At 60.8% G+C, this 14,052-nt stretch overlaps 1 protein-coding gene across 1 annotated transcript in view; it reads left to right on the top strand.

Moving 5' to 3' along the window:
• Positions 1–828: 828 nt before the first annotated feature.
• The window catches only part of MYO18B (myosin XVIIIB), a 234,299-nt gene continuing 221,075 nt past the window's right edge, over positions 829–14,052 (top strand). Inside the window, exons 1-7 of the mRNA XM_055147110.1 lie at positions 829–833; positions 1,725–1,812; positions 1,924–2,082; positions 8,215–10,173; positions 10,433–10,499; positions 11,936–12,048; positions 12,555–12,731. Coding sequence (XP_055003085.1) covers positions 829–833; positions 1,725–1,812; positions 1,924–2,082; positions 8,215–10,173; positions 10,433–10,499; positions 11,936–12,048; positions 12,555–12,731 — 2,568 coding nt within the window. The remainder of the gene's footprint in view (positions 834–1,724; positions 1,813–1,923; positions 2,083–8,214; positions 10,174–10,432; positions 10,500–11,935; positions 12,049–12,554; positions 12,732–14,052) is intronic.

Genomic DNA, 14,052 nt, shown 5'->3' on the forward strand with positions numbered 1-14,052 from the left:
CTCCACGGAGAGCTGGCGAAGCGTCGTCTTCACCAGTCCTTCCGCCCTGCTCTCCGAGACTCCTCACAAGCTCCCGAGAAGGGCGGCCTCTTTCTCGGCTGCTCGTCACCCTCTTCCCTCCTCCCACCTTGGAACCCGTGGTTCGAGGTATCTGGTGCCTGTTTCTGGCTGTCTCTGCTCCCCCCAAGAGCCACTTGCATATGGCAGTGAAGAGAGCAACCAAGTGACCAATAGCAGCGTGGCCACCTGCAGGGGCGTTGAGGAAGAGGGGTCAGTTCTTTCTAGGGAAGGAGAGGCACAGCCTGTCCCCCCTCACCTTCTCCCTCTTCCCGGGCAGGGGCCTTACCCCAGGCCTCTGCTTAGCTGCTTTCCTGGCTTCCCTTATCACTTGGATTCCCCTTGGCTCGGCCAGGCTGCAGAGATCCAGGCCCGGCCAGGAACTCTGATAAGGAGCTTATTTTAAGCCAGAGTGTGGCTCTTGTGTAGAAAGTGCTGGAGGTTGGGTTTTTTTTTTTTTTCAACCCCTGTTTTGTGAGTGACTCCAGTTAAAGTCACACCCCTGTTGGCTCAGAGCCAGAGCCCTGTCTCTGCCCCCAAGGATTCTGTCACCCGCAAAGTGGTCTCAGTTATAGCCCAGACTCTCCTGCTGCACCGGCCTGGGGTGAAATGCCAGAGTCCAGCCTGCCAGCTTTAAGGTTCAGTGTGTGTGTGTGTGTGTGTGTGTGTGTGTGTGTGTGTGTGTGTGTGTGTGTGTGTGTGTGTGGTGGGGGGTGCCCAGCTCTGGGTCAGCGAGGGCTGGAGGTTGATGGCTGGATCCTCAACTACACCATGGCGTAAGGCACATGCATGCATACACAAAAGCACACACACACACACACACACACACACACATACTACCTTTGTTCCTGCCACCCCCATTTTGAGGCCCGTTCTTTGAACAGCTTGACCTACTGAACTCTTATGCATCCTTCAAAACCCAGCTAAAATTGCTAAACCAGCTAAAAGCGTGTTTCCAAACTGCTTTCCCCTTACCTTTTTTTAAAATTGTACTTTAAAATTTTTTTTATTTTAATTTTTTCAGAATTGTTCATGCTCCATTCCCTTTATTCCTCTTTGACTTACACCTCCTCAGCCTCCCTTAACTTAAAGCAAGTACTTGACTATAGAACTCACCCGATCAGAGATTCCTTAAGTGCAACAACTCGCCCTCTCCCTCAACTCTGCGTTTGGGGTGGTTCTCAGTCCTTGCCGCATCCTGGCGCTCGGCAGTGAAGGTTCAGATTAATCGTCTGTTATGTGAACTGCAAGCTGAGGTGAGGCCATTGAGTGCAGGGTTGCACGCCACTCCTCCCATTCTTTTTTTTTTTTTTTTTGCTTTTTGGGTCACACCCGGTGATGCTCAGGGATCACTCCTGGCCCTGCACTCAGGAATTACCCCTGGCCATGCTCAGGGGACCCTATGGGATGCTGGGAATCGAACCCGGGTTGACTGCATGCAAGGCAAATGCCCTACCCACTGTGCTATCGCTCCAGCCCCACTCCTCCCATTTCTTAGCATCTTTAGGACCCTGTTTGCAAGTAGAACCTTCCAGAAACGGGTCTTTCCTGTGCCCGGGAAGGAGACCAGAGGCCAAAGTGGTCAAATCCACAGCAGGAGGAAACTTAGCCCGAGAGGTCAAGCAGGCCAGACTCACCCTGAGTTCCCTTGCTCCCTCCTCACACAGCCTGGAGACACCCCCAACCTCAACCGCCCCCAAAGCCCCTCGGATCCCACACCCGTTTTGCTGCTGCCGAGAACCCATGGACTTGGCCGTGCGTGTCCTTCTCGGCCCCCGGCTAGACCCCGCGGCCGTCTTGTCAAGGGCCGCTTGTCCCAGAGGGCCGACTCACGGGACTCTCTCCGTCCTTGCTCCGCACAAACAGATTCGGGAGGAGGACAAGAGCCCCCCGCCATCCTCGCCTCCGCCCCTCTTCTCTGTCATCCCCGGGGGCTTCATTCGACAGCTGGTGCGAGAGACTGAGAAAGAATCCAAGGAAGCAAGACGGAAGAAGCAGGCGGCACTGACTGCTCCTGAGCCAGAGGTGAGAGGTCTGACAGAAAGGGGACGGGGCATTTGTTGGGCCCATCATTCTGTGTTGGGAGGCTCTGAGGCGCTCTCTCTCTCTCTCTCTCTCTCTCTCTCTCTCTCTCTCTCTCTCACACACACACACACACACACACACACACACACAAACACGCACACACACACATGCACGCACACACACACACATACTACCTTTGCTCCTGCCACCCCCATTTTGAGGCCTGTTCTTTGAACAGCTTAGCCTACTGAACTCCTATGCATCCTTCAAAACCCAGCTCAAATGGCATGTTCCTGGAATGCTTTCCCATTATCTTTTTTTTATTTGTATTTTTTATGATATCTTGTAGCCTACTTCTCCCTCTGTGAGAAACTGGCAAGCTTCTGAGAGTTTCCTGCCCACATGGGATAGCCTTGCAAGCTTCCCATGGTGTATTCATATGCTAAATTCAGTAACAAGCTGGATCCCATTCCCCTGACCCTGAAGAGCCCCCAGTGCAACATCGTTGGGAGGGCCGAGTCGAGATAGACTTCTAAGATCTCAGGGAAAGGACGAATGGAGAGGTTACTGAACCCGCTCGAGAAATCGACGTATTTTTAAAATTTTTTTTAATTTAATCTTTTTACAAAGTTGTGCATGGTCCATTACCTTTATTCCTCTCTGATCTCCACCTCCTTAGCCTCTCTCAATTGTGACAGTTATTGCGACTCACCTGACACCAGATATTCCTTAAGTGCAACAACTAGTGCTCTCCTTCAACTCTGCATTTGGGATGGTTCTCAGAGTCTTGGGCCTGCGGTGATCAAAGTGAGCGACTCACAAGTGTGTGTTAGGGGAATGAATGATATCGATTCATGTGATCGTAGGGGTTGTCTAGCCCCAACAATTGCAGAGAAAGAAACCTGGGTAGTAGCTGAGGACACAGAGCAGGGGAGTCCCTTTTTCTCTCTGCCAAGGGCCATTTGGATATTTATAACCTCCCTTGTGGGCCCTCCAGTGCAGAGAGACAGACTGGGCAGCCAATGAGAAGCGCATGTCTCTGTCCCGTCACGGACGAGGGATTTCCACATTCCCCACCCCCATAGTTGGCTCATCTTAAGCAGAAAGATACTCAGCTGGTACTGTCTGGTTTTGCTTTTATTTTGAGGGGGGTCATACCCTGCAACGCTCAGGCGTTACTCCTGGCTCTGCACTCAGGAATTACTCCTGGTGGTGCTCAGGGGACCCTATGGCATGCCGGGAATCGAACCCGGGTCGGCCGCGTGGAAGGCAAACGCCCTCCCCGCTGTGCTATCGCTCCAGCCCCTCAGCCTGGTCGGAGCTGGGTTTCTTAGACCTTCAGGCCAGACATTCCTCCAGGGCTCTCCCACCGGCCGTGTTCCCTGGGCCCTTCCTCTCGGCCCCTGGGACGGCCACAGTTCAACAGAGAGGGTTGATGCGTGGCCAGGGCAAGAATCCGTGTGTTCCGGCTGTGTCCCATGCACGCGCATGCCGCGAAACAGCAGCTGAGCAAGGAGCAGCCCCCGAGCCTCAAGGGGTTCAAACAAGCCGTAAGGGCTGGCAAATGTCTCCCTGGCAGCTGTTGGGGCTGACTCCCCCCTGCCCCCCCAGCCTTCCCAAGGAAAACCAGGCAAGAGTCAGGGAGATGGGGAGTGCAGGCAGAAGAGGAGCCTGGCAGAGAGAGCTTGCTTTTTCCTGGCTCTTAGGGGAGCAGGGCACTGCCCCGTGTCTCTCTGGCGCCCCCCTGAGACAGGGAAGGGCAGTGCAATGACTGGGCTGAAGTCTCTAGCTTCAGGGCCCTGTAAGTGTTGAAGACTGAGGCCTCCTGGTTCCCTGGCCCCTCCCCTCCAGCTGTTGTCTGCTCAGATCCCCCCACCTCGCCCCCCACCATATGCCTGCACCTGTCCAGGCACAATGCTGCCTCCAAGAACTGACAGCTGAGCAGCAGCTGCGGCTGCAAACCCCCCTGCCAAGTCTCCCGGGGGAGGCTCTGGTCAGCCCCTGCCTGAAACGGGCATTAGTGGGGAAATGCAAAGCAGCCCCCCTCGCCCGCCCCCCACCCCCCTCCTCGCCACAAGCCCTTCCTTCCCATGGCGAAAGGTCATTGTCATTTATCATGGGACAGGCTGGCCTGGCCATGCATGGGCTCACTTGATCCCCCTGAACACAGAGGAAACCATGGGGTTAGACCCACTTTGCAGAGTCAGAGACTGAGGCGCAGAGAGGGCAAGTGACTGGCCCCAGGTCATGAGGGAGAGAGAGGCAGAGACCCGGGTGTGTGTCCTCTGTTCTCGCCAGCTGCGGGGGGAGGGATAAGCGGATGGGAGGTCCCCGGCCGGGCTGGGGTCACTGTGCTGTGAGGAAGCGGAGCTGAGCGAGGCTGGGGACATGCTGTCACCACTGGAACTGCACAGAGGTCCAGAGCCAAGCTGTGGACGGACAGGCCTGGGCCACGACAGGTGCTGGACCGGGGGCCAAGGGGCTCGGAGCAGGGCATTTTTGGGACATTCTGGTCCTGTCCAGTAGCTTTTCTTCTACCCGGTAGTTCCAGATTCCCTCTGTCACCCTGCCGGCCACCCCAGAGGCTCCTCATAACCTTCTTGTAGGGCCAGAGCGATAGGACAGCGGGGAGGGCGCTGGCCTGGCACATGGTCGACCCAGGCTCGATCCCCGGCATCCCCTATGGTCCCCCGAGCAGCACCAGGAGTGATTCCTGAGTGCGGAGTCCCTGAGTACCACCGGGTGTGGGCCCCCCCACCCAAGCAAAAACAAAACAGAACCTAATGGATAAATTAGAATCTAGTCCCGTTTTGCAGGAATGAAGAGTGAGGTGACTTGGGAGCAAGGGAACCAGTGGTAGCCAGGGGACATAGGGTGTGATAGGGTGTGATAGTGTGTGTGTGTGTGTGTGTGTGTGTGTGTGTGTAATAAGGAGCCACAGAGGCTGCCAAACAAACAGGACTCTGCCTCTGGCCCCACCTCTGAGGGGTCCAGGCCCCTCCCTGCCCCAGTCTTGACCACTGATGGCTCTGCGCAGAATCCTTGGGTCCTGAGTTAACCATTCTTCCTCCAGGGAGTTCTCCTGAGTTCCCTCTTCCCCCATGATTCTAGACCTGCTGCTTCCTCGGCAGGCTGGGGTGGGGGCGGGGGTGGGGGCGGGGGCTGCAGAAGTGTCTGATGTGGCGACTGAACATGCTGAGGAAAGGAGTGGTGGGCTGGGAGGGGATCACCTGGGACAGGCTGTTTCTATTTGGCCCACCCCCCACTGCCTTACTGGTTCCTCCCAGTGGGTTAGGTTAAAAAAAAATAAATAATAATAATAATAATAATAATAATAATAATAATAATAATAATAACAAGGCCAAAAGCAGTAACAATAACGGGTCTCCTTCCCCTGGCCCTGAAAGAGCCTCCAACACGGTAGTGTTGGGAAAGACGAGTAAGGAGAGGCAGCTAAAATCTCAGGGCTGGGATGGATGGAGACGTTACTGGCGCTCACTTGAGTAAATCGATGAACTACGGGCTGATGACAGTGACACAGTGAATAACAAGGCACTGGCTCACTTTTTGCCACGGTGCAGACCATGGTGAGATTTGCCAAGTGCAAGCAAGGAAGCAACCTGTGGCCTGCCTGGCTCTGAAAGGGCCTTGGGCACTGGCACAGGAGAGGGCAGTGGGGTGCTGAGCCTTGGTTGCATGTTGGGGTCCCCTGCAGGGCTGCCACATTGAGTCTCCCCAACAGAGTCTGTGGGTGGGGGCCAGCATAGCCGTCATTTTTATTTTTATTTAAAACTTTTTTTTTTTTTACTGTTTGGGTCACACCTGGCAATGCTCAGGGGTTACTCCTGGCTCTGCACTCAGGAATTACTCCTGGCGGTGCTCAGGGGACCCTATGGGATGCTGGGAATCGAACCCGAGTCGGCCGCGTGCAAGGCAAACGCCCTACCTGCTGTGCTATTGCTCCAGCCCCAGCAGTCATTTTTAAAGCTTCTAGAAAATCTCACAGAGAGACAAGTAGGGCCCGCAGCGCCCGAGGGCCCTGATTTTCTTTATTAAGGCTTGTCGGTTAGTGTTTAGGCAACAGTTACGAGGACTATAGTGCTGATGTATAAAATAACTGCATGTATAAAATAGCTGATGTATAAAATAACTGCACCTCATACTTGCGCCACCCATTGCACCACCCATGACCCTCTGCCAAGGTTCTTATTTTCACCTTTGCAGGTCTGGGTGCAGGGAGGATGGGGTCCCCGCAGCACGATGCAGGCAGCGCAGCTTGCTGGGACCTCGGGGGTCCCTATGACAGTGTTTCTGATCACCAGCTTTGGGCCAGGATCTGTGGCCACAGTGGCCCTGCAGGAGTAGAAAGATGAGTCGAGGTGGAGGGAGAGGGGCTAGTGTGGCCTCCTCAGAAACCCGGTAGCAGGGCTGTGTGGGGTGTGGTAGGAGAGACCCCGGGGCCAAGCCCAGGGCTGGGTGCTGAGGTCGGAATGGGCAGGGGGTGGGTGGGGAGCGCCCCGGCGAGAATGTCGCATGGCAGCTAAGGCTGTGGGGAGTGGGCTTCCTGGGGACAGGGGCCCAAAGATTGGGGTTAAAACGACCGGCCGCAGGGCCAAAGAGTTGGCACGCAGGGAGGCGTTTTCCTTGCTTGCAGTTCACCCGGTTGTGACCCCCAGCATCACATATGGGCCCCCAGGCACTGCCGGGAGTGGCCCCTGAGCAGAGCCGGGAGTAAGCCCTGAGCATAGCGGGGTGTGGACGCCAAACAAGTGAGTTAAAAACAAAATAAAAGTACTGGCTGCGGGGCGCCACGGGGGGGCCGGAAAGGAGTCACAGCAGGGGGAGGTCAGAGGATCCTGAGTCCGGTTTGGGGGAGGGAGGGAGGCGGGGACCCCAGTTACAGGCAGGGGCGTGTGAGAGGGGGCGTTAAGGTCAGCCGGGCTGCAAGTGCCCGGGGGTGGGCAGAGAGGCCAGGCTGCAGCGGGCGGGGAGGGGGTGAGGGCAGAGGAGGCCAGGCTCACGCCAACACACTCCAGACCCCTCGGGCGGGTCTGAGGGCAGAGGTGAGTGGCAGATGATACCACAGGGCAGTCCTGGGGCAGGCGGTGGCCACTGCACACAGTCGCGGTCAGGCGAGAGAGGCGGCTAGCCAGGCCGGACATCAGGGCCATCGCCTGCAATGCGGTGCGGTCAGGGCCCAGGCCACAGAGGTTGTGGGCATCAACCAGGAGCGTCTGCGGCCCAGCTGGAGGGGCGAGGGGGGGTGAGGGGGCGTGTGTGGGGGGAGTGTGGAGGGCTCGGAAGTGCGTGGGAGCAGAGCGGGCACCGGGCTTGTGGGGCAGCCAGAGGCCTTTCTCGGTCCCTTCCGGAGGCAGGAAGGCTGGGGCAGAAATAGCAACGCAGCCGCCACGGCTACCCGGGCAGCGGGGCCCAGCAGCTGCGCCTGGCTGGGGCCGCCCGGTGCGCGGGGAGGTCGCTGCACGCGACACGCTCGCCCCATGGACCGTGCACGCGCATGCTCGCCCCTCGGACCGTGCACGTGACACGCTCGCCCCACGGACCGTGCACGCGACACGCTCGCCCCACGGACGTGCACGCGCATTCTTGCCCCCCACCTCATGCACGCGCACGCTCGACCCACAGTGTGTGCATAGGCACGCTCGCCCCCCCAACCGTGCACGCGCACACTCACCCCCAGACCATGCACATGCATGCTTGCCCCACAGACTGTGCACGTGCATGCTCGCCCCGACGGACCGTGCACGCACACGCGGACCGTGCACGCGCATGCTTGCCCCGCAGACTCCAAGTGCGAGTGCTCACCCCCACCGTGCACGCGCACGTTGCCTTTGCACGCCCGCCGGGTTTTACAGCCGAGGAAACGGGCTCAGCGCCTGGGAGCAGCTGGCCTGGCCGTCTGCTGAGCCGGACCTGGCTTTTTGACGCTCGAAACCCCTCCTGTGCCTCGTGGGTCCACCTGACCTTGAGGCCCGGGGCCAAGGCGCTGGGTGCAGGCCTGCAGGCCCCTCCCCGCCCCGGCCCCTGCGCAGCGCCCCGCTGTGAACACGCGCGCGGGACTGTCCGTGCAGCCGCAGTGGCCGAGTGTGGTCGTGGTCGTGGCGTCTCTTGCAGCCTCCGGAAGTGTCCGCCCACCCGCCGGACAGCGCCAGCCGGGCCGGGAGCGCCCCGACCCCCAGCGGCAGCGAGCCCAGCGCGCCCCCGAGCCCCCACATTCCGGACAAGGAGGGCGAAGGCTCCGCGCCCTCGGACCCCGCGCCCAGGACCAGCGCCGACGGGGAGAAGCCCCCGGCCAAGAAGCCCCCGGCTTTCCAGAGGGGCCCGAGGAGGGGCGACGTGCTGCTCATGGTGGCCAAGCTGGACCCCGACTCCGCCAAGCCCGAGCAGAAGCCCCCGCCCCAGGACGCGCCCGCGTGCAAGGGCTCAGCCCCAGCCTCGGACCCCGGGGGAGAGAGAAAGGGGAGCCCCCCACGGACTCCTTGTGGGCCCCAGGACAAAACTGAGCCCCCCACCCCGAAGGCTGAGAAGACTCAGGCTGGGGGGCGTGGGAACCCCGGCCCTGTACCCCTGACTTCCAAAGGGGAAAAGGGGAAAAGCGCAGTGGGGGGAGGGGGCAGGGTCCCCCAGACCAGAGGGGTGGCAGGGGGTGAGCCCCAGGGCCAGGGGGAGCCGGGGACCGCGGAGACGGGCGGGGCCCCCTCGGACAAGCCGGCGGAGCAGAGCGGCCCCCAGGGTGCAGGGGCGAAGGAGAAGAGCGCGGCGCCCCAGAGGCAGGTGGGAGGCTCCCTGGGCAGGAAGAGCAAGTGTGAGGGTCCCCTGGGCCAGGGGGACCGAGAGGGGAAAGCTGGCAAGGCGGGTGAGCCTCCGCTGGCCGCTGAGGCAGGGGGAGCCCCCCAAGGGAAAGTGGGGGAGCCCCCAAGTGGGGCCGGGAAGGCAGGGGAGCCTCTGCGAGAGCCAGGAAAAGCAGGGGGAGCCCCCCAAATGAAGGGAAAAGCCGGGGAGCCCCCGAGTGTACCTGGGAAGGCAGGGGAGCCTCTGCGAGAATTGGGGAAGGCAGGGGGAGCCCCCAAAATGAAGGGGAAAATTGGGGAGCCCCCGAGTGTACCTGGGAAGGCAGGGGAGACTCCAAGAGAGTTAGGAAATGCTGGGGGAGCCCCCAAAGAAAAGGGAAAGGTGGGGGAGCCCCCGAGTGTACCCAAGAAGGCAGGGGAGCCTCTGCGAGAATCAGGGAAGGCAGGGGGAGCCCTCAAAATGAAGGGAAAAATCGGGGAGCCCCTAAGTGTACCTGGGAAGGCAGGGGAGCCCCCGAGAGAGTTAGGAAATGCTGGGGGAGCCCCCAAAGAAAAGGAAAAAGTGGGGGAGTCCCCAAGTGTACCCGGGAAGGCGGGGGAACCTCCGGGAGGGTTAGGAAGCTCTGTGGGAACCCCCAAAGGGAAGGGGAAAGTTGGGGAGTCCCTGAGTGTGCCTGGGAAGGCAGGAGAGCCTCTGAAAGGGTTAGGGGGACCCCTCAAAGTGAAGGGGAAAGTTGGGGAGCCCCCAAATATGCCCGGGAAGTCAGAGGAGCCTCGAAGAGGGTTAGAGAAGGCTGAGGGAACCCCCAAAGAGAAGGGGGAAGTCGGGGAGCCTCTGAGAAAGTTAGGAAACACCGGGGGAACCCCCAAAGTGAAGGGGGGAGTCGGGGAGCCCCCGAGTGTGCCTGGGAAGGCAGGGGAGCCTCTGAGAGAATTAGGAAATGCAGGGGGAACCCCCAAAGTGAAGGGGGGAGTTGGGGAGCCCCCGAGTATGCCCGAGAAGGCAGGAGCACCAGGAAAGGTGGGGGAACCCCTGGCTGGGTGCCCAGTGCCAGGTCAGGCTGGGATTGAGCAGGAGAGGGGCCTCAAACCCCCCACAGAGGTGCCTGCACTCAGGGAGCCCCCCGAGAGCCCAGGGCCGGGAGCACAGGAACCCCATGCAGCAGCTCACGGGGTGGTGGAGCTGGGACCACCCCGCCAGGCTGCCCCAGTCAGCCCGACCCAGACACGCGCAGAACCGGCGGAGAGCCCAGAGGGGCCGGCCCTGCAGGACTCAGATCAGGTGAGGGGTGTGGATGAGTGGGGGGTCAGGGGATGGGCGAGAGGGTCCCCCCAGGGGAGCGAGCAGGGTCCCGGGCGCCCTCGTGTCAGCATCCCTGCCGGCCAGCTCGCGCGCAGCACCAGGGCCCCGCGCCGCTCAGCAGGTGCTTCATGGGAATCAGCGCCCCAATATTTGGGTCCGGGGGTCCCCCAGAAGCTCCCCTGTGTGTGGGGGGGTGGGCGGACCCTTCCATGTGTCATTGGTGCCTTTCTTGCTCCAGGCCCCCGGGGACAGGTGGTACGAGGCAGAGAAGGTGTGGCTGGTTCAGAAGGACGGATTTACCCGGGGTAAGCGCGGGGCACCTCGGCCGCTGGGCTCTGGTGTGTCTCCTGTGAGCTGTGACTGCCAGGCCCTGAGCACAGTCTGGGGAGTCAGGCGGTGGGGGACTGATGGCAGGATAGGGGGTTTCACCCCCGAGTAGATGGGTGGCTCAGCCTAACATGGTCAGAACACAGTGGGGAGTGTGCTGACTGATGTCTGTCAGGGTGGATGACGGTTAGGGATGTCTGTCAGGAAGGTAATGGTGAGGGATGTCTGTCAGGGTGAGTGACGGTGAGGGATGTCTGCCAGGGTGAGTGATGGTGAGGGATGTCTGTCAGGAGGGTGATGATGAGGGATGTCTGTCAGAGTGAATGATGGTGAGGGATGTCTGTCAGGGTGAGTGATGGTGAGGGATGTCTGTCAGGAGGGTGACGGTGAGGGATGTCTGTCAGGGTGATGGTGAGGGATGTCTGTCAGAAGGGTGACGGTGAGGGATGTCTGTCAGGAGGGTGATGGTGAGGGATGTCTGTCAGGAGGGTGACGATGAGGGATGTCTGTCAGGGTGAGTGATGGTGAGGGATGTCTGTCAGGGTGAGTGATGGTGAGGGATGTCTGTCAGGAGGGTGACGGTGAGGGATGTCTGTCAGGGAGGGTAATGGTAGGGATGTCTGTCTGGAGGGTGATGGTGACGGATGTCTGTCAGGAGGGTGATGATGAGGATGTCTGTCAGGAAGGTGGTGGTGAGGGATGTCTGTCAGGGTGAGTGATGGTGAGGGATGTCTGTCAGGAGGGTGACGGTGAGGGATGTCTGTCAGGAGGGTGATGGTAGGGATGTCTGTCAGGAGGGCGATGGTGAGGCATGTCTGTCAGGGCGATTGATGAGTGATGTCTGTCACTGGTCCTGGACGGGAAACTGAGGTCTGTGTCCCAACTTTCAAACCTGGGCCAGATCTCAGGAGTGTCTGTATTTGGCCAGCAAGGCCCACTGGGAAAGGCCCTGAGTGAGTGGGAACTAGCCTCGTCCCCAAGGGCGTGGGCTTGGGGCTGGAGTGATAGCACAGCGGGTAGGGCGTTTGCCTTGCACGCGGCCGACCCGGGTTCGATTCCCAGCATCCCATATGGTCCCCTGAGCACCGCCAGGGGTAATTCCTGAGTGCAGAGCCAGGAGTGACCCTTGTGCATCGCCAGGTGTGACCCAAAAAGCAAAAAAAAAAAAAAAAAAAAAGCCAAGGGCGTGGGCTCATAACGTAGGACTCTCCATGTGAGCCGGCCGAGGAGGTCGCTGACTGACCCCAGCCCCCTCCCAGCTCCTGGGCCTGGGTCGGCAGCTCAGAGTTCTGGTTCTCCCGCTTTTGCCCTCCCCTCTTCTCTTTTTGCTGCTCCCCTCTCCCCTTCTCCCCATCCCTCTCCCCTCCCCTCTCTCCCCCCTCTCCGCCCCTCCTTTCTCTGGGCTGTCCACCAGCCACGGTGCTGAAGCCGGACGAGGGAACAGCCGACCTGCCGGCAGGAAGGGTGCGACTGTGCATTGACGCAGACAAAACCACCACAGAGGTGGACGAGGAGCGTGTCCACCGGGTGAGCCCCTCCCCCTCCCTGTACCCCACCTTCCGTTGCACCCTGAAAGCGGCTTCCTCGTCCCTGACCAGGGACCCTGCTCTGTCTGAGCCTGGACAGACCAGGGAAGTCCGCTGTAGACCCTGTGCCCGGGCAGTGCACCCCGCTCCCTGGGACCCAGACTGCCCTGAGCCTCGCTGTCTGCCCTAGGGCCACCCCCTCTGGGTACATGATCTCAGGAGGGAGGACAGCGTGGGGAGGAGGGAGTCCCTGTCATCCTCTCCCCAGTCCCGGGGTGCTGCTCTTTGGCCCACAGCTCACCAAGGCTGGGGCTCTGGGGCGTGTGAGCTCATGTGTGCACGCACACACACACATGCACACACACGTGTGTGTGTAACTGTGCACACACATGCGTGTGCATGTGTACACCTGTGTGCACACGTGTGTACTCGTCTGTGCATGCATGTGCGTGTCCGAGGGTGACGGCACGCTGGGTCCCCGCGAGAAGACTGTGGGATGCTTCACAGGCCAACCCTCCCGAGCTGGACCAGGCTGAGGACTTGGCCTCGCTGGTCAGTGTCAACGAGTCCAGCGTCCTGAACACGCTTCTGCAGCGCCACCGGGCTCAGCGGCCGCACACCCGCGCGGGGCCGGACCTCCTCGTCCTCCGGCCCTGGGGCTCCCCGGCGCCCTCTGCTGGCAAGGTGAGGGGGCACAGGGGCCGTGGCAGGCGGCGGCGTGGAGGAGGCGCCGGGGAGCTGGGGCAGAGGGTAGTGAGAGCGAGCACAGCGGGAACCCCCATACACCTGCCTCTGAGCCCCGACAGGGCTGCGCATCGCCTTGCAGGCCCCCAGGAGCCCTGGGCAAGCACAGACCCCCTGTGAAACCCCAAGTCTCCTTGCTGTCTTTTTCTTAGGGCTCCCTGGGTGGGCCAGCGGCAGGGTGTGAGCGCCCCCTGGTGGAAAGCCACGGAGGTGGCCGAGCTGAGCGGAACCAGCCGTGATCCTGGTCTTGTCGGTGACCGGGTCACGGCTGGTTCCTCTGATGGGCACCAGGTGGCAGCACAGAGTCACGGCCGGTGCCTCTGATGGCCACGAGGTGGCAGCTCTGTCTCGCGGTGAGCGGGCCTGCTGTGGCTTTCACCAGGGGCTGGGGTCCCCTCACCAGTCACCAGGACCCAGAGAGCTGCTGTCCACCCCCCCCCCCGGCTGCCACACCCGTGGTCAGGCCTCGGGGCTCCTTCCTGGCCCGTCGGTGGACGGCATCGGGGGTGCCCCGAGTCTCCCTCCTCCCGCAGGTGCTCCCTCCCTTGCTCCCACCTGTAGGCTGTCGTGTGCCTGTCTGCCCGCCGCTGGCCTGAGAAACCCATTATTCCCTCCTCATCCTCACCAGAGCTGGGGACACGGACGCCCCTTTGGACGCCCCCCCTTTGGCCAGCCCCGGGGGGGAGGTGTTGGCAAGGGCCCCCTCTGTCAGCGCAGTGCTGGGGGCCGAGGGCCCGGGCTCGTGTCTGGGAGGCAGCCGGGAGCCAGAGTTCTCTGTTGAAGGAGCAAGTGAGTGGACACAGGGTGTAGGGACCTCAGGGCTCCCTGAGACGCCACCAGCAGTGCTCGGCATACCCACCCCCAGCGCCTCGTCCTGCCCACCGTGTTTCCATGGCCACCGTCACTCGTCAGCTCTCTGCTGCTTCCATGGCAACACCACTAGTCACCTCTGTGCTGCGTCCACGGCGACTTCACCAGCCACTTCTACCACCGTCACTGGTCAGCGCTACCTCGTTTCCATGGCCACCACCACTGGTCAGCCCTACCTCGTTTCCATGGCCACCACCACTGGTCATCTCTGTCCTGCCTCCATGGCCACCATCACTGGCCAGCTCTGTCCAATTTCCATGGCCACCACCACTGGTCAGCTCTGTCCTGCCTCCATGGCCACCACCACTGGTCAGCTCTGTCCTGCCTCTATAGCCAACATCGCTGGTCATCTCTGTCCTGTTTCCATGGCCACCATCACTGGCCAGCTCTG

The sequence above is a fragment of the Sorex araneus genome, chromosome 9 (genome assembly GCF_027595985.1).
Source record: "Sorex araneus isolate mSorAra2 chromosome 9, mSorAra2.pri, whole genome shotgun sequence".
Lineage (NCBI taxonomy): Eukaryota > Metazoa > Chordata > Mammalia > Eulipotyphla > Soricidae > Sorex > Sorex araneus.